The sequence below is a fragment of the Lynx canadensis genome, chromosome C1 (assembly GCF_007474595.2).
Source record: "Lynx canadensis isolate LIC74 chromosome C1, mLynCan4.pri.v2, whole genome shotgun sequence".
Taxonomy (NCBI): Eukaryota; Metazoa; Chordata; class Mammalia; order Carnivora; family Felidae; genus Lynx; species Lynx canadensis.
The window spans coordinates 2,144,201-2,168,687 of NC_044310.1; the positions used below are offsets into that span (position 1 = coordinate 2,144,201).

Below are 24,487 nucleotides of genomic sequence, written 5' to 3' on the forward strand. Positions count from 1 at the left end.
GGCCGCCGCTCTCATGACAACCAGACGGGCCGGGCTGGGCCGCGCCTGCGCACAAAACGGGGTCTCCCCGCCTCCACTTCTCCGGGCCTTCTGGGTAATGTAGTCTCGGGGAGGACGGCGCCTGCGCACAGGCGGGGCTGCCGCTCCACTTCCCCAGGCCTTCTGGGTAATGAAGTTCCCGGAGGACGGCGTCTGCGCGCAAGGCGGGGCTGCACCTCTGCTTCCCCGGGCCTTCTGGGTAATGGAGTTTCCGGGGGGACAGCGCGCGGCCGGGGTCTCGGTCGCAGAGCCCACCGAGCTCCGCACCCCGCCGCTCAGCTGATCTCTGGGTCCTGGGCGAACAACAGCCTCAGTGGCCGGCCAAGCAGGTGCCGCCGGCGGGGCCGGAGGTCCTGAGGATGTTTACGGTGTTCCGGAAGCCCAAGACGTTCAAGCTGCGGGCTCTGCACAGGACGAAGAAGTTTGGGGTGGCGGGGAGGAGCTACCAGGAGGTGCTGCGGAAGGGGTGCTTCCACTTCCAGGTGCCCGGGGCCGGGGTTCGGGTGCCTTCACTTGCAGGTGCCCGGGGCCGGGGTTCGGGTGCCTTCACTTGCAGGTGTCCGGGGCCGGGGTTCGCGGGCCTCCACTTGCAGGTGCCCCGGGCCGGGGTCCATGGGACCTGGCGCCTCCTCAAACTTCTTCCTGTAGTCACTCAGCCCTTCAGCGGGAGTTTCTGGAGGGTTCTGGCGCAACACCTCCCTCTTCTGACCGTGAAGATTACGGCAGCTCTGGCCTGAGATTCTGGGACTCCCGGTTCTAGTGCGTATCTGCTAACTTGCTGTGTGCTCCAGGGCACAGTCAGTGGGCCTCTCTGGGCCTCAGTTTCCCCTTCCGTAAAATGAAGGAGTTGTGTTCACAGGCCAGCACTGTTGTCGCAGGGATTGCAGTCCTCATCCTCACTGGAGTCTCACTGTATTTGTTGTCTTGACCTGGACCTGGAACAGCGCGGGTTGTGGGCGTGTGTGCGTGTGGGGGCGGGAGCGTCAGGAGTTGCCGTGAACGCTCGTAAAGCTGACGAGCGTGGAGGGGCAGTGTTAGGAAACCAGCGGACCGTGTGCCGTTCACACTTCGTCAGCCAGAGGCAATGAGTCATTTTCAGGAAGATGTTCGCTTTAATCATCGCCCGGGAAAACAGAGTGTGCTGAGCGGGCGTGTCCTGATACCAGTCGGGTGATGTGTCCTCATTGGTGGGGGCGTGTTTATGGGCTTAGTGGAAGCAGTCAGGCATCATTTTCTGAAACGGGCTTGGATTTTAAGTGCCTTTAAGGAGCCCGTTTTGAAAGGATCTGTGTGGTGAATCCTGTGGAGTCGACACCGCTAGGTATATGTTTTTATGTGACTTGTCATATTTTGGAACGACGTGTAACCCCGGGCACGATTCTTTAAAACAGTTTTTTTTCTGATTGTGAGGACCGCAGGTGGAAGGGCCTCAGGTTACTGCTCCCAGGCGGCCTGCCTGAGACCCAAGACGTTAGCTTCCTGCCCTACCCTCCCTCTCCGCAGCTCCCCGTCACCGGCTCCCGCCTGTGCCTCTACGAAGACGGCACCGAGCTCACCGGAGACTACTTCTCGAGTGTCCCTGACAACTCGGAACTCGTGCTTCTCACCTCAGGCCAGACCTGGCAAGGCTGTAAGTGGTGGGGACGTGGGAGAGTGGCGGGGAAGCCGGCCCGGCTTTGGAGGTGCTGAGGGCCTGCTGTGGGGGACCAGCCAGGGAAACGGAGAATCTTCTCGCTCTGAGCTCGCCAGGGGGGAGCCCCGAGTCGGGAGCCCGGTTGTCCAGTTGGGTGTTTTAGGTGTCTTTTCTAAGTTGTGTGAATTTTATGTTCGTTCTGGGTGTCCTAGTAACTCCAGAGGGCAGAAGGGAGGGATCTGGGGGTTGGGACCTGCACAGGTTTGTGGGTAAGGCAGAGCCAGAGAGAGACGCCATCCTGTGTCGTCGGGCCGTGCGAAGGGAGCGGTGGTGGCTCAGGTTGTGCTCTGTCTGCTCTGTTGGTGTTTGCTGATGTGCTGTCACGTTGGGGGCCCATCAGAGGCATCGCTTCCAGGCGTGATTCTTTAGGGGCATCAGGATTTAAGAACCAGCTCGATGACAAGTTGCACATTGGAGCTGTAGGCCAGGGGCAGAGCCAGTGTGCGTTCCTGGCTCTTGTGCAAAGTGGCTTACGTTTCAGGAGATGCTTCTGGTGCTCCAGGAAGTGGGAGCCCTGAAGACAGAGATATCTGCCTCTTCGGCCGAAGGGACAGAAAGGGGCCCTAGAGTGGGGTACGTGTGGCTTTGCCCTGCGGTTGGGACTCCGCTGTTAGCAGTCACATCTAGTGTCTGCTCCAAGGTTGCAAGCGCTCTATCTCTTTGGGGCCTTGTCCTTCTCGAGGAGGCAGCCAGAAAGCAGAGTCACTGTGATGCCTCCTGGGACGGCCCCTTGCAGGAGGTGGGGACTGGGCAGGACAGGGCTGAGAGCCTGCCTGGCTTTTCCTTTTCTTTCCCATTTCGTGGTAGCGAAGTGAACAGACTAAGAAACACGGACTTGTTCAAGTGTGTGAATCGTGAGGGATTGGGATCGCATCTCAATATTTTTTTTAAGCTTATTTATTTATTTTGAGAGAGAGAGAGAAAGTAAGAGCACAAGTAGGGGATGCAGAGAGCAGGGAAGTGTGAGAATCCCAAGCAAGTTCCACACTGCCAGTGCAGAGCCCGACGTGAGGCTCGACCCCATGAACCGTGAGATCATGACCTGAGCCGTAATCAAGAGTTGGACACTTCACCGACTGAGCCCCCCAGGGCGCCCCACATTGTTGTTGTTGTTTTTAAAGAAACGGGCTGTTTTCCGGAGTGGGAACACCTGTCCCACGGCCTCGGCAGCCTCCCCCACTTCTGGCTTCGCCACTCTTCTATTTTAGCTATTCTGATGGGCGTGCAAGGTGTCTCCGTGTGGACAGCTTTGCGTTCCTGTTGGTAGTGCGGTTGACCATCTTTCCCTGGGCTAGTGGGCTGTCCACCCGTCCTCGCCCAGAAGGCGTGTCTTTGTCCGTTTGTATTTTGTCCATTTTCTAATTGGAGTTTTAACTGTTGAGTTTCGGGTTTTTCTCAGAATACGTACTGGATATGAGTCTTGGTAGACGTGTGGCTTCTAGGGATTTCCTCCTGCTCCGTAGCTTGTCTTTACGTCCCCAGAACAGGCTCTTTCACAGAACAAGTTTTCCATTTCGATGAAGCCCACATTGCCCGTGCTTTCCTTTTGTGCTCATGCTCTGCACGTGAAGACTGGAAACTTGTCACCAAGCCCTGGGCCCGGAAGCGTTTCCCTCCTGCCTTTCTCGTCAGTGGATATGATCATGTGACTCTTTTTCTTTAGCCCATGAAGGGTGGGTTTATACTGGTTGATTTTCGAGCACTGAACAGCCTCTCATCCCCGGAACGACCCGCTGGGCCGTGGGAGCATTGTTCTTTCTGTGGGTTGCCGCTTCTGTTGGCCGAGGTGTCACGAAGGGTCGCGGTAGACCGTGGTTCCACTGGGTTCTAAGCGCTGGCTGGACTGCAGTCAGGTGGGTGTGGGAGGCTCCAGGAGGGAGGTCCGGAAGGAGGCCCAGAGACGTGGGAGGTTTCGTTTGGGGAAGAGAAGGGCAGCGACCCACCGGCTGTCGTGCCTCCGCATCCGGCCCCTCCCCACGCTGAGGGGTGGGCGGCCAGGCCCAGGGGAAGGGCTAGCTGGCATCCGGGCAGGCCCGGGGCCCCGGACGCCCCTGAGGTCTGGCAGGTCCAGAAGCGTGGTGATGCTGGGCGTGCGGAGACCCCTTCCTCACCGCAGCGCTCAAAGGACCGCCGGCTTTTCTGTCTGTGACTCTTCTGGTGGCAGATGTGAGTGACATCCATCACTTCCTCCACGCGTTCCACAAGCCGCAGGCGGGGCTCATCCAGGCTGCCCGGCAGCTGCTCTCCGGGGAGCAGGCCCCGCTGCGGCAGAAGCTGCTGGCCGACCTCCTGCACACCGTCAGCGAGAACACCGAGGCCGAGACCAGGGCCGAGGACCCGCCGTGGTTCGAAGGTACTCCGGGGCCCGGAGCAGGGGTGGGGCTTGCTGGGAGCTGGCCACGCAGGGGACACCAGGTCCCACCGCAGTCCCTGGGTGGGGGGCCTGCCTGGCTTCTGTGTGCTAGAGGCCCTGGGACTGGCCTCCTTACTCCTCCGTCAGCTGTGGGAGAGCGTACGTGACGTAACGTGTTCCGTCTGAATCATTCTAAGCGTACGGTCTAGGGTCGAGCACGTTCTCTGTGGCGTGCAGCCACCACCAGCATCCGTCTCCAGAACCTTCTCACGTTCCTCAACGGCAGCCGTCCCTGTGTCCCCTCCCAGCCCCCACCCTCCACCCGGTCTGGATCTGACTCCCCTTGGGGCCTCCCCCGGGGGATCACACGGGACTCGGCCTCCTGAGCCTGGCCTGCTCCACGAGACACCGTGCCCTCGGGTGCACGCGTGCTGCAGGATCTCCCTCCTTCAGGCTGGATCTCGTTCTGTGGTGTGGCCGGACCGCGTTTTGCTTGTCTGTCACCCGGCCGTAGTGGACACTTGGGCGTGTCCACCTCGGGGTGCGGCCTTCAGGCCCGCCGGAGCCGCCCTTGGACTGCAGGAGAGGGGGTTCGGGTGCCTGGAGCCGAAGCCCCTCTGTGGTGTCTAGATGCCCACGATGCAGGTGGGCCAGAGAACCCTCTCCAGGCAGAGGGCAGGAGCCCACGAACGGGACACGATCACGTTTCTCAGACGAGGCGGGTGGCGCTCGCAGCCCTGCCGCCCGGGAGAGGATGGCCGTGGACTCCAGGGGGTGGGTCTCATCTTCTCTTGCTCCTGGCAGGTCTGGAGTCTCGATTCAAGAATAAGTCTGGCTACCTGAGGTACAGCTGCGAGAGCCGTATCCGGAGCTACCTGAGAGAGGTGGGTGTGCGGTGGCGGGCACGGGGGCGAGGCGAGGCGTGGAGACGGTGCCCGGAGCTACGCGCCTCTGCAGGCGGACGGCCCCGCCGGGGCCCAGCTCGCGGTGTCCCTGGGGTGCAGCTAGCGGCCGGTCCCCGCACTCTGCCCTGAGCTGGCCTGAGCTGGCGCCCTCAGCTGGCGCCCTGTGGGGTTGTTGGGGCCCCACCTGGGACCTTGGCCCCCTTTATTTTTGCTCTGGAGTCTCAGTGTGGGTTTTGAATAGAACCGACCTGTGAACGTCATCACCCGTCAGGTGGTTGGATTTTGACGTGAACTTGTCTTCATCCAGCACTGGCTGTGACGGACGCCCACGTGGGTGGGTCCTGGCCTCTTTCCCCACGAGGACACTTCTGTCTCCAGGCTGTGGCCCTGGGTGGGGGGCCTGACCTCCGAGAACTGGGAAGGGCCAAGCTGCATCTGCTTTTGGGGTGCTCCGAGCCGTTCTGGGTGTGAGCTCTGACTCCACGGGCCCAGGAAGGAGATGACATCCTTCCTCCCCGCTGGGAGATCCAAGAAGCGAACACAGATGGAGATTTAAAGCTTCGGTGCTCCCGCTGGACGTGGCTGTCCGTCCCCAGAGAAATCTGTGCCCGATGTGGCCTCTGTCCTGCTGCCCCCCTCAGCGAAGAAGCAGAGCCCACGGACAGATTGGCGGCACGGAGGGCAGAGCTGGAGCGGTATCCCGTCCCGCTCAGAGGAAAATTTGGTCCCGTGGCACTCGCCTTTTGCCGTGAGGGTGGGGGTCTGTGCAGCTGCCTTCCGACCTCGTACGATGGGACAGAGGTGGGGTGCGTTCCCCAGGCGCTGACCTCTGTAAGGATGAAACATGGAAGAGGTCAGCTCCTCAGAGTGGACGGGAGTCCAGGCCAAGATCCCGTGACCCCTGCGCCGGGCCCTCCACGCAGGGGTGAGATTGGGTGCTCCCTGCAGAGGCGTGTTGGGGGGGGGGCTGCCCCTGTGCTCATGTGCTTGGAAGGCAGTCCCGAGGCCGTCTTGCCCCCTGACTTTGCAGATGTTCTTCCTGCCCCGCTCCCTCCCCCTCTCCCTCCACGCCTGCCCGCGTTTCTTGGACCGTAGATCGCAGAGTCTATGGTGCAGGACGATGCACGGCCCGTGCTCCACCGAGAAGGAAAGCTCAGGACCGCAGTGTGGAGGCCCCTGTGGTCCGGCCCGGCTCCCCCACCTTCTCTGTCCTCCCACCTCCGCTCCACCCTGGCCACCCTTGCCTGCCCCCTGCTGCTGCCGAGAGCGTGCTTCCTGCCCTGGCCGCCCCGGCCTGTCTCTCAGGCTGTGACCCCCTCGGCACCACACAGACCCTGCCGGGCCCTCTGTGCCCTGTTAATGTGTCTGCCGTCCTGTTGCTCGCACTCGACCAGGAGCCCCGTGGGGAGGAGGGGGGTCTTTCTCTGCCTCCCCCCGGGTGCTCAGCATTTGGCTGCATTGTTGTGAGCCTCCCTCCAGCTTGAGTGGGCAGCGTGGGTGGCGGGCGGGTGACGTTCCTCGCCTGCCCGCCTCCTCTCGAGTTTCTTCCCACGTGGCAGCGGCGAGCGCCAGGGAGACGGGGCCAGGACTTGAGTCTGTTACGTGGCCGACCCTGACCCCGGCTGCACGTCACGGGCCCAGAGAAGCTGGCCGGGCTTGGCCGGCCAGGGACCGTGTGAACTCAGCGCACTGGGACTCCAGGCGGCAGGGTCCCCCGAGGGCCATGGCACCGAGTGGACTCGGAGTCCCCCGACCGCGCCAGCCTTCAGCGATGTCCCTTGGCGTCTTCAAGGTGAGCGCTTCTGCCTCCACGGTGGGCGCGGAGGCTCAGGAGGAGTACGTCCGGATTGTTGGCCTCATGTGCCGGAAGCTCAGGGCGGAGCAGTACCACAGCAGCTACTTCGACAGAGGAGCCGAGGCGGACAGCCGGCTCTGCACACCCGAGGGCTGGTTCTCCTGCCAGGTGAGCCGGGGGCCGGGGCCGGGGCGGCCCTCCGGGCATCAGCTCAGCTCGTGGTTCTCTGGCTTCAGTGGCCCTGGAACCCCCGGACGGTGCCGGGAAAGACCCCCCACCTCCCGGCCCCCAGCTGCTCCTCACAGGTCTTCTGCCCGCTTCCCGGGCGGTGCTGCTGCCGCGGGCCGGGAACCCGCCGGTGGCAGGGAGTATGCGGGGCACTGGGGACGGAGGGCGCCACTTGGCCCCCTCGGGAGAAGGGTGGTGGGCAGAGGAGAGGACGGTTTCGGAGCTTCTGAAACGTGGTGTGTTCCCGGGCAGCCATCTAGGTGACGGCTCAGATTTCAGGACTGGTGGCCAGATGTGATCCCTCGGGTGTTAGTGTGGCCTGACTCCACTCCCTGGCGGGGTGTGGTGGCAGCAGCTGGGAGCAGTGTCCTGGGCCTCCTCCCGGACACTCGGATAAATGACAGAGATACCGCTTCCCAACAAGCGCTGCCACCTCTGGGGACCAGGGTCACAGTCTGGAGGCTTGGGGCCGGCGACCTTTGCAAGGACGGGCAGGGGCTATTCCACTGCCCACGCTTCCTTCCCGGCCTCCTGGACCCCATGCATTTCCAGTAAAATGCCCTGTCCCCACTGGTGGCTTTTCTAGTGCCACTGAGGGTACGGAGCAGGCCCTGGAGGCGGGTGTGGGACCCAGCAGGCGCTCGGTTGGGAATCCGGCATTCCTAACAAGTATCTTACTGGGGGTAACGAGGGAAAGGGGGCGCCGTTCCAAAGACAGGGTTCCTGATCGCCCCAAGCAGCACACCGTTTACCAGGACTAAGTCCCCTACCGGGGGCTCGTCAGTCAGCTCCTCCCGCTTGCCTGAGACCCGGGGTAAGGCCCTTTGAGGACCTGAGCTTGCTCTCTGTTGCCTAGGGTCCCTTTGACGTGGACAGCTGTGCATCCAAACACTCCATCAACCCCTACGGTAACAGGGAGAGCCGGATCCTCTTTAGTACGTGGAACCTGGACCACATGTGAGTACGGGTTCCGCAGAGGTCAGGAGTGCTTGTTGTTGAGAACTGAGCTCACAGACCCACGGGGCACCTGCGGGGGCCTGTCCCTGCCGTGGCGTCCGTGGCCTGCCTGCCGGCTGCCTCGTGTTTCATGTGCCGAGCTTGTGGGTTGTGGACCCAAAGGTGTCCTGGGTGTGCGTGCGGATGGGTGCAGGTGCCCACTCCTAACCTGCCTGATTAGGTGCCCTCCACGGTGGGGGCCTCCGACAGGAGCTGGTCCAGGTCCTTGTCCACGTGCGTGCAACCTGGTACGTGGCCCCTCGGTCACGTCCGGCTCCACCTGTGGGGCCCAGTGGGTGGCTCTCACCGCATCGCACTCTGGGGGTGTCCTGCCCCAACCAAGCAGGAGGTGCTCAGAGCGGGGGCTCTGGGTGGTTACTGTGCGCGGGGCATTTCCTGCTTTCACTGGGGTGCGTGGAGGCCGGCAGCAGTGTTCTTCCACGTGGACGAGCTCTTTCTCAAAAAGGCGCACAAGTAAAATTGTGTTATCTTCACAGACTCTTTTCTGGAACATAATGATGTCCTTGTCTCTGCTTTGTGAAGACAGAGGTCTTCCAGTGCCCTTCAAGTGGCTCTGTCACTTTGGGGACAGGTGGCTTTGCACATGTGTAGGAGATCACAGGGACAGCTGAGGCTCACTTTCCACCCCTCCTGGATGCACCCCTGTCCTCGCCGGGGAACCGCTCTGCTGCCAATTGCGAGCGTCCCTGTGATGCCTGTTTACGTAGACCTTTACCCTGTAGGTATGATTTGAAAATGGACATAAGTGGTATCACATGTGGTGACTCTACACCGGGCTTTTCCGTCCTATGTCGTGCTCGCGGGGATGCGTTTGTGGGTTTCGTGCACTCACTTCACCAGGTGCAGAGTGCCTCGCTCTTTCAAGAGAGTATCATTTGAATATCCGTTTCCATCCCGGTAGGCGCTTCTGGCCCTCCACCTTCCGCTATTACAGAGCCCCCTGGGCTGAGCGCGCACGCGGGACCGACCTGCGTGGCCATGTGGGTGTGGCCCGTGGACTGGCAGCGTCCTCAGCATGTGGGGACTGGTCAGGAATGCAGATTCTCGGGCTCCGCGCACCGTTACCCGGGTGCTGGGGATTGGGGTGCACGTTCAGGTGAGGAGGCTGTCCTGGTGCCCGAGCTGAGGAGCTGCGCTCCCCTCTAGGCAGGGTGCTGGGTCTCACCCCTTCGATGTGCACGGAGCACCCAGAGACGATTGCCGGGTTCTCCAGGTCATCTGTCGGCTACTTTCCGTGACCCGCTGGGGCGTGGGGACATCGATCTGGGGGCGGTCCCAGCACTCAAGGGGCGGAGCAGGCCAGCCTGGAGCAGAGTGCAGACGAAGCAGCAGAGGCCGGAGCAGGGTTGCCTGACACCCTGGTTTCAGGTGCATTTTCTCTGTCTCAATACAGTACTTCTGTTTTCCGGCAAATCGGCCCGCTTCTCTGCACGCGTCTGACTTCCGGTTTTCTGTCCTATTTCAGGCTCGTTTCTCCCAGGAGGGTCCTGTGGGCACTAAATGTTCTTTGGTCTTGGAAAATGTCCCTCTGGCCTCTACTCCTGCGTGGTCATTTAGCGATACTGAATTCTGGGCGGTGGGTGTCCCACCTTCAGAACTTTGAAGACGTGCTCACACTCTCCCGGCGTCTGCTCGGGAGAATTCTGCCCACAGCCTGTTCTCTGCCGTTTCTGCGGACATTTCAGGTTTTCCCTTTCTCTTTGAGCATGGCGTGTGTGTGGGTTTAGATCCTTAAATTCTGACCGGGGCTTGTCTTTGTTCCGAAGACAAGTTTCTCTTTCGTTTTGGAAAACACCTGAGTATTTTTTAGTTACCCCTTCTCGGCTTCTCTCTGTCCGGCTTCTCTGGAGCTGCCGCTGGCCGCACGTTGGACCTTCTCATCCTGTCTCCCTTGTGCTGTGGGGGTGGTGTTGGGGAGCCCTCCGAGGCCTCTCAGCGGTCTGTTTCAGAGTGCTCTAGCCCAGGTCCTCCGCCGGGGTCCTCGCCCTTTGCGGCGTGCTCCTTGTGACATCTGTGCGTCTGGATTCAGAGTCCGCCCTCGGTGGGGACTGTGTTTTCTGTGCACTGGCTTGTCGTGTCCCCACAGGGTGGTTTTGCATTTGTTTCTGCCGGACACTCACGGAAAGCCAGGGCTTCCCGTGGCTCTGAAACAGCAGAGTATTAATTTCTGGCTTGGGTCCCGTCCCCTGTGGCAGGTGCAGTCGGACTGTGGGTCTGTGTGAACGGTGAGCCGAGGGTCCTGGGTTTCCTGGTGACTGTGGAAATGGTCACGCTGTTGGTGCGCCCGAATCATGCCTCCTGGGGCCTCTACCTTGTGTGCTGTCCTCACCCCTCCCGCTGCTGACCGAGGCTCGGCCATGTGGCTCCAGCACACAGGACGCCAGCGGACGCCTGATACGTGCTTGCGCGCTGGGGCTCCTTCTCTTTGAGCGCTGGCGTCAGTGGGGAGGGCCCTGGCCTGGCCTCCTTGAGGGTGAAAGGCGCCATGGGGAGCAAGGCCGCCCCCAGCCAGCCCTCCAGCGTCGCGCAGCCACAGGAGCGGTCGGGGTCAGCAGATGCCCCCCTGTTCTGGGGCTGGGCAGGCAGCAGTAGGTAGAGGGTAGGGTGGCTTCTCCTCCCTCCCGGAGCCCCGGGCGCCCCTGCCGCTTCCCTTCCGCTTCCCTTCCGCTTTAATGGCTGGACTGGGGTCTGGGTCCCATCTCCCTGGCCCTCCCCTTGGGCCTCTGTCGGGACCAGAGCCCCAGTGGGCTGCAGGAGGGTGGCTCGCCCCTGCGGATCAAGTGTGGACTTGAGTTCCTGGCAGTGGGGAGCCCTCACCTGCTCAGCTTTGTACCTTTTTTCCCTTTTCTTCAGTGTTTCTCCGTGTTGGAGGGACAGGTGGGCCCAGCATGCTGCAGCGGCCCTCCCGGCCTCGTTTCTATTCCTCGTGTTATAAGCTCAGTTCGCAAGCTTTACCTGTCAGTACGCGGGCTTTGAATGGCGTGTAAGCAGAACAGGTTTACACAAAGCAGTATCGCGATTGTCTCCAGTGGACACACACACAAGCACAAGGTCACGGCTGGGAAGACAGACGTCAGGCCCTGAAGACTCTCCCCAGGGAGGACAGGGGCTCAGCTTTACTTCTGCGGTTCAGCTGGGGAGGTGCTCCTTTGTCACCACAGACGGGTGTCGGTGGGGACGGGTGGCATAGGGCTCCACCCCCTTTCCCTGTGTACTTCTCAGTACTTACAAACACGCACCGCCAGCCCTCCTCCGTGAGACATTCAAGCTGCTGGCCCTGGGGCCGCATGCGGTGAGGACCGTCCCCCCAGTGCTGCCCCTGCTGACAGCCGCGGCCAGAGGAGGGGTCACTGCCCCGCCGCTCCTCGGGCGTGTTTCCAAGTGCGGCTCCTTTTGAAACCTGAACCTCTGGCCACGTGTCCTCCTGTACGCCCCCAAACGTCAGCTCACATTTGGGCCACAATGACCGGGTGAAGCCCTCCAACGTGTCCCCCTGCTGCCATAGCAGGCTACTCGGTAGGGGCCGTGGGACGCCGGCAGCAACCGTGACCCTGTCTCGCCTTGCCCTGCAGAATAGAAAAGAGGCGCACTGTCATCCCCACGCTGGAGGCCGCCGTTGCGGAGCGGGCCGGCAGGGAGGTGTCCTGGGAGTACTTCTACAGCCTGCTTTTCACTGCACACAACCTGAAGCTGGTCCACATCGCCTGCCATAAGAAAACCAGCCACGGGCTCAGCTGTGACCCACGCAGGATCTACAGACTCCAGACGAAGCCGAAGAGACGGCAGCCGGCCCGCAAGTGCCAGTGATGGGCCACGCGTGGCGCCTCCTCCCCCGGCGGGCACGTCCTCCCGTTGGGCACTGTTACTATACTTTTGCCGCTGCAGTGGTTTCTGGAAAAACTTCACAGAGCCCTCCTACAAGTTCTGACCTCGCTACACTTCCGAATCTGTGTTCGCACCTCCGACGGCCCGAGTGCCAGCGGACAGGCTAGCCGTGCCCTGGGGCGCGCGGTTGGCTCAGGAGCCCTTCCGTCCCTGCTGGGCGGCCCCCGCAGAGACGCAGCGTCAGGCCCGACGTGGCCGCGCTGGTCCGAGGCACGGGCATTCTGTGTCAGCTCTCTGCTGGGTCTCTGCTCCCGGGCGGATGTGAGGCTATATCTGCTGGACTTTTCCGGATGCTCCAAAGAGTGGCATCCCATTCAGGGTGAAATGTTTGTAAAGAATGCGCAGGGACACGCGCTGCTGTATGGTTTATGATGGCAGAAAGCGGGAAACCCTCCGAATGCCTGTCCACAGGTGAGTCCTGCTTGTGGTATCGTGCTGAACCGCGGGAAACCGCTGGCTTTGTAGCTCAGAAGCTGTCAGAGGCCATTAATTTCTGGGTTCGTCTTCCACGTGGACATAAGGCACAGCCACGTGGCAGCTCTGTGTGTTTCATACGGGAAAGGGAAGCTGTCGAGTGCACAAAGCATCCGGTGGCTTGACCATGCAGAGGACAATCTGTTGGTTTTATAAAAGCCCGTGAGTGTATGTCACACGCACGTGTTAGCGCGTACAAGATGGTCAGGAAACACACCGTGAGGACAGCAGTAGTCCTGGGGGACAGGGTGGGGGGGGTACTGGATTTTAAAGAGCCAATTTTCTAAATCATGTACTTTATAATACTTGAAGTTTTTGAAATGATCACTTATTTCATGATCCTTTAAACATTCATTTTTTAAAATCACAGATTTTAATATTTGAATTTTTACATTTATTGTATAATCATAAAAAGCAATAAAGATTTTTCAGAAAAAGACTTATCAAAAAAGTTTGCACTCACTGGGAATGATGAAAATGAGGATAAAAATAGGGGTTAGTGATTTTTTTTTCAAAGGTTTTAATTTATTTCTGAGAGAATGAGCAAGCAAGCGTGAGCAGGGGAGAGGCAGAGAGAGAGTGAAAGGCACACAGAGAATCCCAGGCAGGCTCTGTGCTGTCAGCACAGAGCCCGATTGAAGGCCTGCACTCACGAGCTGTGAGATGGTGACCTGAGCCAAAATCATTATTCCATTTTCGGAAATCAAGATCTCAGAGTGAGTCAATCCTGTGTGGAACCGTACGAGTGCCACCTCAGCACGTGGTGTTTACCTGGCTGGACGGGGAAGCCCAGACCGTCGGGGAGTCAGGGCCCGTGGGAAGCGCGCCCTGCTGTCCCGGTGGACCCTCCTTCTCCAGCCCAGCACAGCACGACCTCTTTGCAAAAACGGGGTCATGGGCTGTCCATTTTCAACAAAAGAAGGGAGTTAAAACGTAGCGGCTGGGAGTGTTGAGTCTGGTGATCTGTGGGTGCAGGAATGCTGGGTGGTCCGGGCAGGAGGTTCCTCGTACCGGCAGGCCCGTCACTTGCTGTGGGCCGGCTTTTTGGTCAGCAAGGCTGCAGAGGGAGGACCTCCAGACCCAGGGCCTGCAGGAGGGAGGGAGGCGGCTGGCAGTCAGCCTCTGATGGCAGCTGAGGGGCAGAGGGAGCTGGCTGGAGAGCGAGGGCAGGGAGGCCCAGGGAGGGAGTCGGCGTGCAGAGCCAGGGCGGCGGGGGGGGGGGGGGGGGGGGGGGGGACGAGGTGAAGGGTCCGCAGTGGAGGCCCTTGGACCAGTGTGAGCAAGGCACAAGGGCTCTGGTGAGGCGAGGCCTGGAAAGGGGGCATTTCAACCCCAAACACTCTAGGAAGCCCTTGAAGCAATTTAGGAAGGGGCCCCGAGTGCCCATTGCCAGGACAGGCCGGTCTCCAGCCTGCCTGAGGCTCCAGGAACACCCCGCCCTGGGGGTGTCTGTCACCACCCAGTGACCTGGGCCGGGCTGGCGTCCAAGTCCGAGGTCCTTGGGTGGGCATTCCAAGCTCGTGTGACCCCAACAAGACCCTGGGCGGCCCTAACGTCTGGGTGAGCTTCCCGGGTCAGCAGCCCTCACATGCACTGCCCCTCATCTGGCTGGAGAGGGAAGCCAGGTCTCCACCACCAGCTCGAGGCCTCTGCACTTTGCCCCAAGCGTCCTTCCCACGATAAACGGGGACTGGGAGCATATCCTTTCCTGAGTCCTAGCAGTTGTGGGGATCGTCCAGCCTGAGGCCCGTGGGAGGTCCCTGTGCAGCGGGCGTTTAAGACAGCGTGGAACGCCTCTGCTGCTCAGCGAACCACTTGGGCAGCACTTCGTGAAGACCAGTAAGTAGAGATGGATCCTAAAAATTCACACTGTCACAGGGCCTGCTAGGTCACAAGTAATTCTAACGTGTATTTCGCTATGCCTTCTGAAACTTTATTTTGTCCCGAAGGCTTAGTCTGCATTCCTTTTGTACTGCTAAGGTCTCCCCAACGGGCCTCAGCCCAACGCTTGGTCCCGCAGCACGTGAGCACAGCACGGTTTCCCCAGCTCCATGCGGTCTGTGCCGTCTCTGCAGGGGACACCTGCTTGCTTCCTGCAGCACCCCTCACCTGGGAGTAACCGTCTCTGGCCCGCTCGCCACCCCAGGAGGCCACGCGGTGGGAGCAGGGGTGGGGCCCCCAGGCGCACGCTCGGTTTCGTTCTGCATTTTGGTGGGAACGTGATAGCAAGGCTCTTCTGCAGGTCAGGCCGATGCTTCTCCCAGAGGCCGGTATGTAGGCCAGAGACTCCTGGCATCTGACGCAGTCGTTCACCACTAACTCAGGTGCTGTGATCACTAGTTAATTCTGCAGTAACCCCAACTAGTTAGTTGTTTTCCCTGGCTGCCGTCAAAATGCCTTTATAAGCAACAATTTCAAGTTATTAAGTAGTTTGTTGATCAATAAACCACAAAATTATCCAGAGTCGGTGGTCACAGTTGCTAATAGTCACATTGGGCAGTGTCTCGGGTGGGTGTTGGAGGGGCTCGAAAAGCTTATAGGGCAACTCAGCGACCTACCTGCCCCGAATGATCTTTCACGTGAGATCCTTCCGTGCCTCACAGGACATTGTAATACGGTTAAATGTAGCTGCTGTCAGGACTGAGCTCCTGTTACTGGAGCGCCCCACCCCCGCTTATCGGCAGGGGGTTCCTTCCAAGACCCCCAGTGGATGCCTGAAGCAGAGGTGGTCCCGAACCGGCTACGTGCCAAGTTCTCTCCTGTACGCGCACCTGTGACAAAGTTGAACCTCGCATCGGGCACAGGAAGGAACCAACAGTAAAGCAGAGCGGTCACGACAATGTGCCGTCCCGCACTCATGACAAATGCCCGTGTGCTGGGATGAAGGAGGTCGATGATGCGGGCAGGTGACACGGAGTTGGGCTACTTCCAACCTTCTGACCTTGCGTCACAGGGAGGACATTTGCTTCCGACCCCGCGGACGAGGGGGACGACTGCAGCTGAAGAACAGCCTCTGATGCTCCTCAAGAAAATCCCAGTCTTCCTGAATCGCAGGCAGCCTCCCTCGGCCAGTCGTGGGGATCCCTCGTGGGTATTCCTCACCTGCCCACCCGCTCTGTAACCGCACCGCACGGGGCGAGGACTGTGCTGAGCGCCGCTGTCTCAGGAACCCCTCAGTCTACACGGAGGGGCCCTCTCCCTTCAAGGGCACAGCCTCAGCTCTCGACTCTCGGGCCTCACCTCTGCCCACAACCCAGGGAGCAGGTACGAAGGCTGACCCAGCCTTAACAAATACAGGCGGGAAAGGATTCGTTTTCCCCACTTGACTCTCAAATATTGTAGACAAGCATGGAGTTTTTGGAACACGAGACTCTTTAAAAATACTTCCAAAATATATTTTATTTCTTAGTCGTATGTGTTTTGCAAAATTCCCAAGGTAAACATTAGCTTCATGTACAGAAATAGAAGGAGAGTTCTTTAAGAACTGACACTGACTCAATCATGAGAATGATCAAATTTTGATAATGGAAAATAAACGCATGTATTATCAAAACTAAAGAGCTTAAGTGAGCAGTTTTCTTTAGAAAGATCTCCCAGCCCCCTCAGGGGACTCAAGCCATCGTCCGCACACACGGATATCAGAAACCGCACGATCTCAGAGAACGTTCTGGGTCACACGTGTCCATGCTGCAGGTATCTGGCGTTCTGCACTAGGGCGTTCGTGGGTCAGCTTCAACGTGTGGTGAAGGACACATTTTCTTGGGAGATAAGGTCGTGTGAATCCCAGAACTTGCTCAACTGTCAGACTACTACTGACTGTCAAATTCGTGTTTTATTCTCTACACTTCTGCACCATCATCATCATCTTCATCGTCTTTGGCTCTGAAATGCATCTTCCTGAATTCTCGTCTGCTCATTGAAGGACAAGACGAAGACGCCGGGGGAAGGTCCTTGGGGGAAGGAAACACTCCCTCAGCCACCGCCGGCCCACCGCACCTGTCGGCTCTTGGGCGAGGACTCGTCCCCCACCGGCTGATGTGGGGGACGCAAGGGTTAAACGGAAGAGGACGCCCCACAAGTGTGGGCAGTCGCTCCCCACCCGCGACCGTGCGGGGAGGCCCAGAGTCACCGCCAGGCCCCCCGCCCCCACCCGTGGGCCGAGCGGGAAGGAGGCCTCCCAGAAGCAGCTGTGCCCTGGCAACCATCTTCCGCTGAGGATGGGGAAGGGGTGCGCCCACTTAGTGACTGGTCTGTCCGCTCGTGGGGACCGGAGCCTGTCCCCGAGGCAGTGCCACATGCAGGGAGAGCAGAGAGCCGGCCAAGTGCGCGCCCCGCGCGGGGGCAGCCACGGAGGCGCCAGTCTTACCTGCATGAGCTCCACGTTCCCGAAGAACCGGCCCACCGGCATCGGCTGGTTGCTGTCCTCGTCCAGAAAGACGCTGTCATCCGTCTGCAGTGCCGCCCCGCCCCGTGCGGTGCGGCTGCCGTGGGGGTCCTCTCCCGTGAGGGGCCCGTGTGCCGGCGGGGACGGGCCGTCTTCAGTCTCTGCGGGGCGAGCGTCGCCCACAGCGGTGCCATGCCCGAGGGGGCCGCCCGTGGCCGCCGGCTCTGTCGGGGCACCAGCTCCCCTTCCTGGAGGCGCCGTGGGCTCTTCGGCAAACCCCAGAGGGTCACTGTCACAGGGGCGCTCGGGTGGTATCTTGGGCAGAGCAGCACTATCGCTCTTGGGGACTCGTTTCTGTAATTCTGATTTCACAAGATGACCTTTGTCATACTTGAACTTCTTGGAAGTTCGCCTGTCGGCGGCTTTCTGTGATGAGGAAGTCTGTGGAGAGAAAAGTGTGTGAGAGAACCAGACACGTGTAGGATTATGAGGCGGACGGCGAGTCAGAAGGCCTCCGTCCTGGGGGCGAGCCCTCCTCACACCTTAAGCAAGAGACGTCGTTGCCACAACTTGCACGATGGGGTCACGTCACTGTCTCCCTCGGAGGGACACGATGTAAACTGGCGGTTGGGGAAGAATCTAGACACACACCCACCGGGGCCTTCTACTTCCTGAGGCACCTTCGGAAGCACAAACCACCGTATCGTAGTTACAGCGCGGGACTCCGGGTCGCACACATCTCTGCTCGGACGGAAGCCGTTCTTGACCCCGAGCAGGTGCACAGCCAGGATTTACTAAATGGACTGCAGTCTTTAAAGCAGTGTAGGCCACTGAAACTCTACGCTAGTTGTTGGTGTAAAACCCAAGTCCCAACCAGACCCCGGAGCGCGGCCCGAGGCAGGTCGAGCTTACAGCAACTTCGTGGGCTAGGATCGCTCGGCACAGACAGAGGCAAACCTCTCTCCCGAAGCAGTCAGGGCTAAAGAAGCGTGGCGCCATGGCAGCCGACACCACGCAAAAGGTGGCAAGGAATGACCAGCAAAGGTGCACGGTGAGTTGGACTCTGAGACACCCCTGCCCGTGGACGGGCGAACGCTCCAAAAGCACAGCCCTGGGCTGGAGAGCACACCTTCCTCTGAAAGCAGTTACACGGTTCTCTCCTCTGGGACAGAAGCACCACGACACTTTTCTAACACGACCCATCTCAGGGCGAACATTTCGCATACAAATGGCCACACCGGTCAAGATCCGGCAGCTCTGTTACCGAGACTCACCTGACATACCGTCCTGGCAGACGTGGCGATGCTGGCTTCCCGAGCAGAGGCCAACCTGGCTGAGCGACGGCGGGCTCTCAGGCGCACCGAAGACCGCACTTCACCTGTGAGCTAGACCAGGACCCAAGGCGTCAGAAAACGCTCTTGTGAGACGCGAGCCCGGACACAGCGACTTCCTAACCGAAGAAAACCCTGTTGAGTCCTTCCCACCCCCCTCTTCACCTTTCTGGAAAGTGCCCTGTGGCCTTGTGCAAATTCAAACTAAACTGTCTTGGATTGAAGATGCAGACCTACTCTTTCCAACGGCCTCAGAAGCTTGGGGACAGTCTGTCCCCGTCACCTTATACCTCCATTTGTAGGTTAACAGATACTAAGCTAGCTGCAAACGTTTAGAAGCAGGCTTCTCAGAAGGTTCTTGAACTTTTACATGGTATCTGAGTTCCTGATAAAAGGTAATATGAAAAAACAAAAAGGCATCCCCACCCCCATCGCTCCCTCACTCAAATTACAGGTGGAAACAGTCCCAGTTCTACTGGTTTAAAGCAGTTGACTTTGGACTAATCTTAACATGGTCTGCCGCCAGTTTACTCCGAATGCAAGAGTCTTCTAATGCAAGAAAAGAATTAACGAAAAAGTAAAACTTATAACCCACGGTACGTCTGGCAAAATGGAAAAGTTAGCACTGGCTCACCCCTGTTCACTAAACTACAGATTTATCTGAATTCCACGCTTTTTCTCTTTTTAAATAAATATTTATTTTTGAGAGCGGTGTGCACACACGGAGGAGAGGCAGAGGGAAGACAGAAAATCCCAAGCAGACTCTGAGCCATCAGCACAGAACCCGATGTGGGGCTTGAACTCACAAACCGTGAGGTCATGACCTGAGCTGAAATCAAGAGTTGTTCGCTTAACCGACTGAGCCACACAGGCATCCCTCACCCATTTTTCCACTAATTCCTTATTCTGTTCTGGAATGGATACCAAGTGCACGTGGTGAGCAAGGGTGGGCCGGCATGCAGGTGGAAGGGCAGGGGCTGGGGGCCGAGGGGCCGGGGGAAGGAAGAGGAAACCAATCAAAAAGGAGACCGCTAGTTTAGAAATCTGCAATGGCGTCCCACCCATCCCCATCTGCAGCCCCGGAGGTCTCCAGAGGCCCCTGGAGGTGGCGGCTCACCCAGGCCGTGAGATACTGGATTGTCCCATGTGGCATTCAGGATGGAGGGAAAAGGAAAGGCCGTGGCCTGTGCGCACAGCGGGGACACGGAGCTCCAGGCCAGGTGAAGGGCCTGCCGGGTGGGTGCAGCAGGGTCTGGGCTCACAGCCACTTGTGGGGGAGTCTGCAGCGGTTCCAGCACGCCCGTCCTCCCTGCCCTGCCCAGATGACCCCTGAAGTCCTCCTACCTCCCAGGAGGGAACGGCCGCCTTAGTCCCAGGCCACCAACTGTCCTCTCTTCCCCTACGAGTCCTGCTCCCGACACTCCCCCTTGTGACTGTGCTCGGTGCTGGTTGAGAGACACGACTGGCCTTGAGGATGGCTGCCGCTATCACCGAGTGCTGATGTAGCTAGCACGTGCTGTGCTTGGGGCCCGAGCAGCCTCCTCTTTAAGAGGATGGCGGCTCCGGTGAGGGGCCTGTGTGAGCTTACACAGGGATGCGTGGCCTCAAAGTCCTCCTCACCCTGCTTCATCATGCACGGCTCTCCCCGACATGAGCTCCAGGAGCCGCCCGCTCCCCAGGACGGAACCGGAGAGCAGCAGTCCTGGCCCCGTGCCGCCGAAGCGCTCGGGCCCTTCTGCGCAGCCGCGTGCTTCCCGATGCCTTCCAGCTTCACCTCTGAGGTGGGGGCTCCAGGCTCCCCAGGCGGGCTCCTTAACCTTCACTTCCGGGCCCCCTGCAGAGGCTCTCTTGGCGGGCATAGGCCAATGCTCGGGAGCTGCCGTCACATCCGGCATGGCATCGCGCTGGCTTCGGGTTCGTCGCGGGTGGAGCCACCCCCCAGGCGCCAGCTCCCACACGGGATCCGGCAGTTTCTTCTGCCTTGGACAGCCGCTTTGCTTCCCGCCGTCGGTCTTCTGCCTTCCAAGTGAGTGGTTAAAAACTGGGATGTCACAGGCAACACGGTGGTTTCCCAAAAGGGCAGGACGAGACTGACTTCCAACGGGTCAGCACAAGGAACCCCGCTGACCCCCACAGAACTGGCAAGAAGTATGAAAACCATTTAAGACTTCTGGAAATGGTCCTATGGCATGCAAAGGGTAAAAGAATGTTATTCAAGACCACCCACAAAATTCAGTGGTGTATGGACTCCAGACTGCCACCAGACCGCCACCACCAGGACGCTGGGCTCCCAGGCGCGAGGCGGGTCCCGGCCAGGAGAGGCAAGCCTTCCTCCAAGAGCTCAGGGGCAGAGGTGTCACATCAGTGAAGGCACTGACGCAGACATTTTGCCCGGGGAGGGACAGACTTAAAAGAGTTCCTAATCAGAATTCTTAATCTCTTCCCTACAGAACTGACTTCTTTTGCAAGGAGTGTGGATAAAGTTCATGCGTAAAGGGGCTCTCCAGAACACTAGAGGTTGTGGAGAAAGGCAGTTAGAAAGAGACATCAAGATAAACTTTAGGTCAGATAGTCTGCAGGTGACAACCAGGGAATAATGCAGCTGGAAGAGCCCTCCTGGGGTCAGCACAAACATCCAACGATGACCCCAGAAACTAGGCCTTCAAAGAAGCCACAATTAGACTGGATTATCGGCAGAGCAATTTATGCCCCAGGCTATTGCTGAAAACAATTGAGCAATCAACAGGCATTTACTGGGAGCTTAACAGCTAGGTGTGGTCAGGGGAGGAGAGGATGAGAGCCACCCCAGGGAGAATGCGGGCTGCCCGGCAGGCAGGGGCACGTCCCAGCTGCCCAGGTGAGAGGGGGAAAAGACTCCCATAGAAGAAATCTACCCAGTCACCAAATAAAAAGCCTATAAACAATAGTCCGTGGGGGTGGGAGACAGGTACCCAGAACTGCTGCACTATCTACTATGTCCAGGTTCAACAAGAAATGATGGCGCGTGCGAGAGGAAGGCAGATGTCTACAGCGGAACAAGAGCTGGCAATGTTCCAAGAACCTGTGATGGTGCCTGGGGTGGAGTTTACCAGAAAAAGCCTTCAAAGTGGCCATGATGAACATGTCCAAAGGCTAAAAGGAACCACAGTTAAGGAATAAAAAATTTGACGACAATGTTGCATCCAATACAGAATGATGACGATAAAAAGAAATTATGAAAAGGAACCAAAAGGAAATTCTGTAGTGAAAAAGTACAAGAACTGAAATAAACTCTTCACTGGAGGGAACTGGCAGAAGAAATAATAAGCAAACCCAAGGTCATGCAAGTCAAACGAGAGAGAAAAAAGAATGAAGAAAAATGAAGAGTCTTCAAGAAACATGGGACTCAATCAAGGGCACCAACATATGTGTAATGGGAGTGCCAGGAAGGGGAGGGAAGGAGAGAAAAGATACATAGAGAAATAATGGCTGAAACTTCCCAGTTATTGAAAAAAAACAAAAACAGAAAAAAACCAACCACCTTCACACACAGGAATGTCCAGGAACTAAACTCCCAATAAGAGAAATGGAAAGAGCTGTGTAAACAGACGGCGCCGCTTAAAGGCTGAAAGCCTAAGACCAGAGAACTCTTGAAAGTGGCAGAGGAAACACTCACCAGGGGAGCCCGATAAACAAACACACCGCTAACTGAGCAGGGGCAATGGATATAGTCAAACATAGTCAAAGTTCTTCAAGAAGAAATGTGCCAACCGAGAACCCTGTATCTAGCAAAGCGATCAAAGCAAAAGAGACACTTCCGGATAAGTGGAAAGAATGCTGCCCGTGTTACTTGCCAGAGGTACGGGGGGGGGAGCTCTGCAGGCTGACGGCAAGCGGCCCCGGACGGGAATTCAAGTTCACAGAAAGAGGGCGCCCTTTTTGTCGATGCTTACCGACAGCGTACATGCAGGGGTGCCTCCTTTCTTGGTGATTTATAAGCGGTTGTAGAAATAAGATTATACAACGTAGACAGGAATGTGCTTTGGGGTGCCTGGGTGGCTCAGTCGGTTAAGCCTCCGACTTCAGCACAGGTCATGATCTCACACTCCGTGAGTTCGAGCCCCGCGTCGGCCTCTGTGCCGACAGCTCCGAGCCCGGAGCCTGCTTCAGATTCTGTGTCTCCCTCTCTCTCTGCCCCTCCCCTGCTCACGCTCTGTCTTTCTCTGTCTCAAAAAGAAATAAAAACATTAAAAAAAAAAAAAAAGGAATGTGACTTATTTGCCAGTTACAGCACAAAGGACGGGGGTGGGAGCAGGACTGTTGGGGCAACGAGAGGACCACACATGGAGAAACGATCAGAACAGGTCGTTGGGTTTCTAACGCTAATAGATATAACAGGTATCCCCACATACCAAGAAAGTGGGTGAAGGGAATAAAGGTACATTTTTAGGTCTCACGACAAATCTGGAGCTTGTAGAGGCCGCTTTTAGGCAAACAGGCTGGAGCAACCGGGTGCAGAAAGGGCGCCGGCGCCCACCTGTCTGAAAACAGACCCACGAGGCGACTCCGCCCCCGGAAATAGCCATAGGCCCCAACTGGCCAATGGGCTACTTACAACCGGCACAGGTCCCGAAAAGGGAGAACCCCATTGGTGGTCACACCTCCGCTTCTTCCTGCTTTCCCGCAGCCCCGCCCACTGCCTCCCAGCAGCCCCTCCTGCACTGCGCCCTTCCAGCTCCTGGGTTCGCCCTTCCAGCTCCTGGGTTCGGCCTCAGGTGAATTTTCACGCCACTGCCGCCCCACATGTGGGGGCCCCTGACCGATCAGTCACCCCATTTACACACCACAAAGCCGATTCCACTAAGTTACAATGCATACGGTGAAACCTAGAGCAACTGCTAGAAAGAAAACACAAATGCCCACCAGAAAACATTCATTTTCATCCATCTACACAAGGAACAAAGATAACAGACGTGCATAAAGAAAACAAAAGTAAAATGGCATGCGTGCATCCAACCAGATCAGTAACTTTAAATGTGGCCCAAAAGATTCCATCAAAAGAGAGGCCAGGCTGGTAAGACAGCCCCCCCACACCCCCCGCCCGGAAAAGGGCCCGCTCCTTGGGCACCGGGTGCTCTGTGTCCCGGTCCGTCGCCAGGTACGGAGTGCCAGGAACCAGTGCCGGGTCAGTCCTCTCCCCCTCTGCAGTGGCCTCCTCCCACCCCACTCTACACTTGAAGTGACTGGGGCCAGGCTGAGGTCACATGCTGAAGAACAGAGGGCTTGGGTGGCGGCAGCAGTACTCAGGGGTCCAGACCAGTTCTGGACAGGGAGGCCCCCTTTCCTGGGATGTGGTCTGGCAGCCCCCTACCCTGAAGAGCGACCCAGTACCCCTCTCTCCAACTCGGGCAGTAATCTGGGAGCCCCCTACCCAGAACTTTGACCCAGGACCCCCCCCCCCCCCCCCGGCCGTAATCTGGCAGCCTGCTACCCAGAAGGCTGACCCAGGACCTGCCCCCCCACTCAGGGCCGTAATCTGGGAGCCCCCCTACCCAGAAGCATGCCCCAGGACCCGCGCCCGCCTACGGGGCCGTAATGTGGGAGCCCCTACCTAGAAGCGTGACCCAGGACTCCCTCAGCCGCAGGGCTGTAATGTGGGAGCCCCCCCCACTACCCAAAAGCGTGACCCCAAACCCGCCCCCCACCCAGGGTCGTGATGTGGAAACCCTCCCGGACGTGGTCTCAGACCTCAGACCCGAGGGCGAGGGCAGGGAGTCCCGAGCAGAGGCAGCCCCCGGCCCAGGGCATACCGCGGCCTCCTCAACTCCCCAGACAATGGGTGGCGGGAACCCCAGCCTCATCGGCACGGCTCCCGCGCGGTCTCGGCGCCTCACCTTCCGGCTCCTCATGAGTGTGAGCGGCGCGCTGCCGCCCCCAGCACTGCCCGAACCCCCGCGTCCCGGCCTAACGCTTCTCAAAGGAGCAGCGACCCGGCGGCCCTCGGCCCGCGCCCGGCGTCTGACGGCACCAGAAGTTTGGCCAATCACAGCCCGGCATCCTCCGGCATGTGACCCAACAAAGTCGGCGCTGGGCGTAATGGGCGGGGCGGAGGCCATATTTGTGAGGGGCACCCTCGTGGCGGCCCCGTTTAAGCGGGGCGGCGGCCATGTTTATGAGGGGCAGCCCCCGGAAGGCCGGCCACGTGTCTGGGGGGGATGGCGGGAAGTGGTTGCTCACAAGAGGGCGGTCTCTTTCATCCTCGCCCCGGAGGTGGGCTCCTGCCCTGGCGTGTGAATGCCCGGCAGCGCTAGGGTGCGCCCGGCCTGGGGGCTGGCGAAGCCCCGGATCTCGGAGGTGGGCCGGCGAGGCCCTGCGTGGTTCTGCCCCTAAGCTGCCCGCAGGGA

General features: G+C 58.9%; 2 protein-coding genes across 4 annotated transcripts; one reads left to right on the plus strand and one right to left on the minus strand.

Moving 5' to 3' along the window:
* Nucleotides 1-247: 247 nt before the first annotated feature.
* DFFB (DNA fragmentation factor subunit beta) lies at nucleotides 248-12,467 on the plus strand. 2 transcript variants are annotated; one of them, XM_030328264.1, is made up of 7 exons: nucleotides 248-521; nucleotides 1,543-1,669; nucleotides 3,897-4,085; nucleotides 4,890-4,969; nucleotides 6,783-6,953; nucleotides 7,870-7,970; nucleotides 11,603-12,467. In XM_030328264.1, exons 1-7 carry the CDS (start codon nucleotides 399-401, stop codon nucleotides 11,835-11,837), a joined length of 1,026 nt encoding a protein of 341 aa, XP_030184124.1. In that variant the 5' UTR covers nucleotides 248-398; the 3' UTR covers nucleotides 11,838-12,467. The 2 variants fall into 2 exon arrangements, with proteins under 2 accessions (XP_030184124.1, XP_030184125.1); XM_030328265.1 differs by lacking the exons at nucleotides 7,870-7,970; nucleotides 11,603-12,467 and adding an exon at nucleotides 5,810-5,915 and having other exon boundaries at nucleotides 6,086-6,850.
* A 3,295-nt stretch (nucleotides 12,468-15,762) lies between these two features.
* On the minus strand, nucleotides 15,763-24,073 carry CC1H1orf174 (chromosome C1 C1orf174 homolog). Of its 2 annotated transcripts, XM_030328266.1 has the most exons (5): nucleotides 23,978-24,073; nucleotides 18,048-18,158; nucleotides 17,316-17,453; nucleotides 16,756-17,214; nucleotides 15,763-16,339 (listed from the first exon to the last, which is right to left on the minus strand). In XM_030328266.1, exons 1-5 carry the CDS (start codon nucleotides 23,990-23,992, stop codon nucleotides 16,229-16,231), a joined length of 834 nt encoding a protein of 277 aa, XP_030184126.1. In that variant the 5' UTR covers nucleotides 23,993-24,073; the 3' UTR covers nucleotides 15,763-16,228. The 2 variants fall into 2 exon arrangements, with proteins under 2 accessions (XP_030184126.1, XP_030184127.1); XM_030328267.1 differs by lacking the exon at nucleotides 17,316-17,453.
* Nucleotides 24,074-24,487: the final 414 nt, after the last annotated feature.

Excerpts from the sequence above, each read along its gene's own strand:
- DFFB (XM_030328264.1), top strand. The coding sequence starts at position 399 with ATGTTTACGGTGTTCCGGAAGCCCAAGACGTTCAAGCTGCGGGCTCTG. Across the intron at positions 522-1,542 it reads AGGGGTGCTTCCACTTCCAG|CTCCCCGTCACCGGCTCCCG; the intron begins GTGCCCGGGGCC and ends CCCTCTCCGCAG. Across the intron at positions 7,971-11,602 it reads ACGTGGAACCTGGACCACAT|AATAGAAAAGAGGCGCACTG; the intron begins GTGAGTACGGGT and ends CTTGCCCTGCAG.
- CC1H1orf174 (XM_030328266.1), bottom strand. Across the intron at positions 17,454-18,047 it reads CTGCCAGGACGGTATGTCAG|GTGCCTCAGGAAGTAGAAGG; the intron begins GTGAGTCTCGGT and ends GTGCTTCCGAAG. Across the intron at positions 16,340-16,755 it reads GGAACGTGGAGCTCATGCAG|GACCTTCCCCCGGCGTCTTC; the intron begins GTAAGACTGGCG and ends CCTTCCCCCAAG.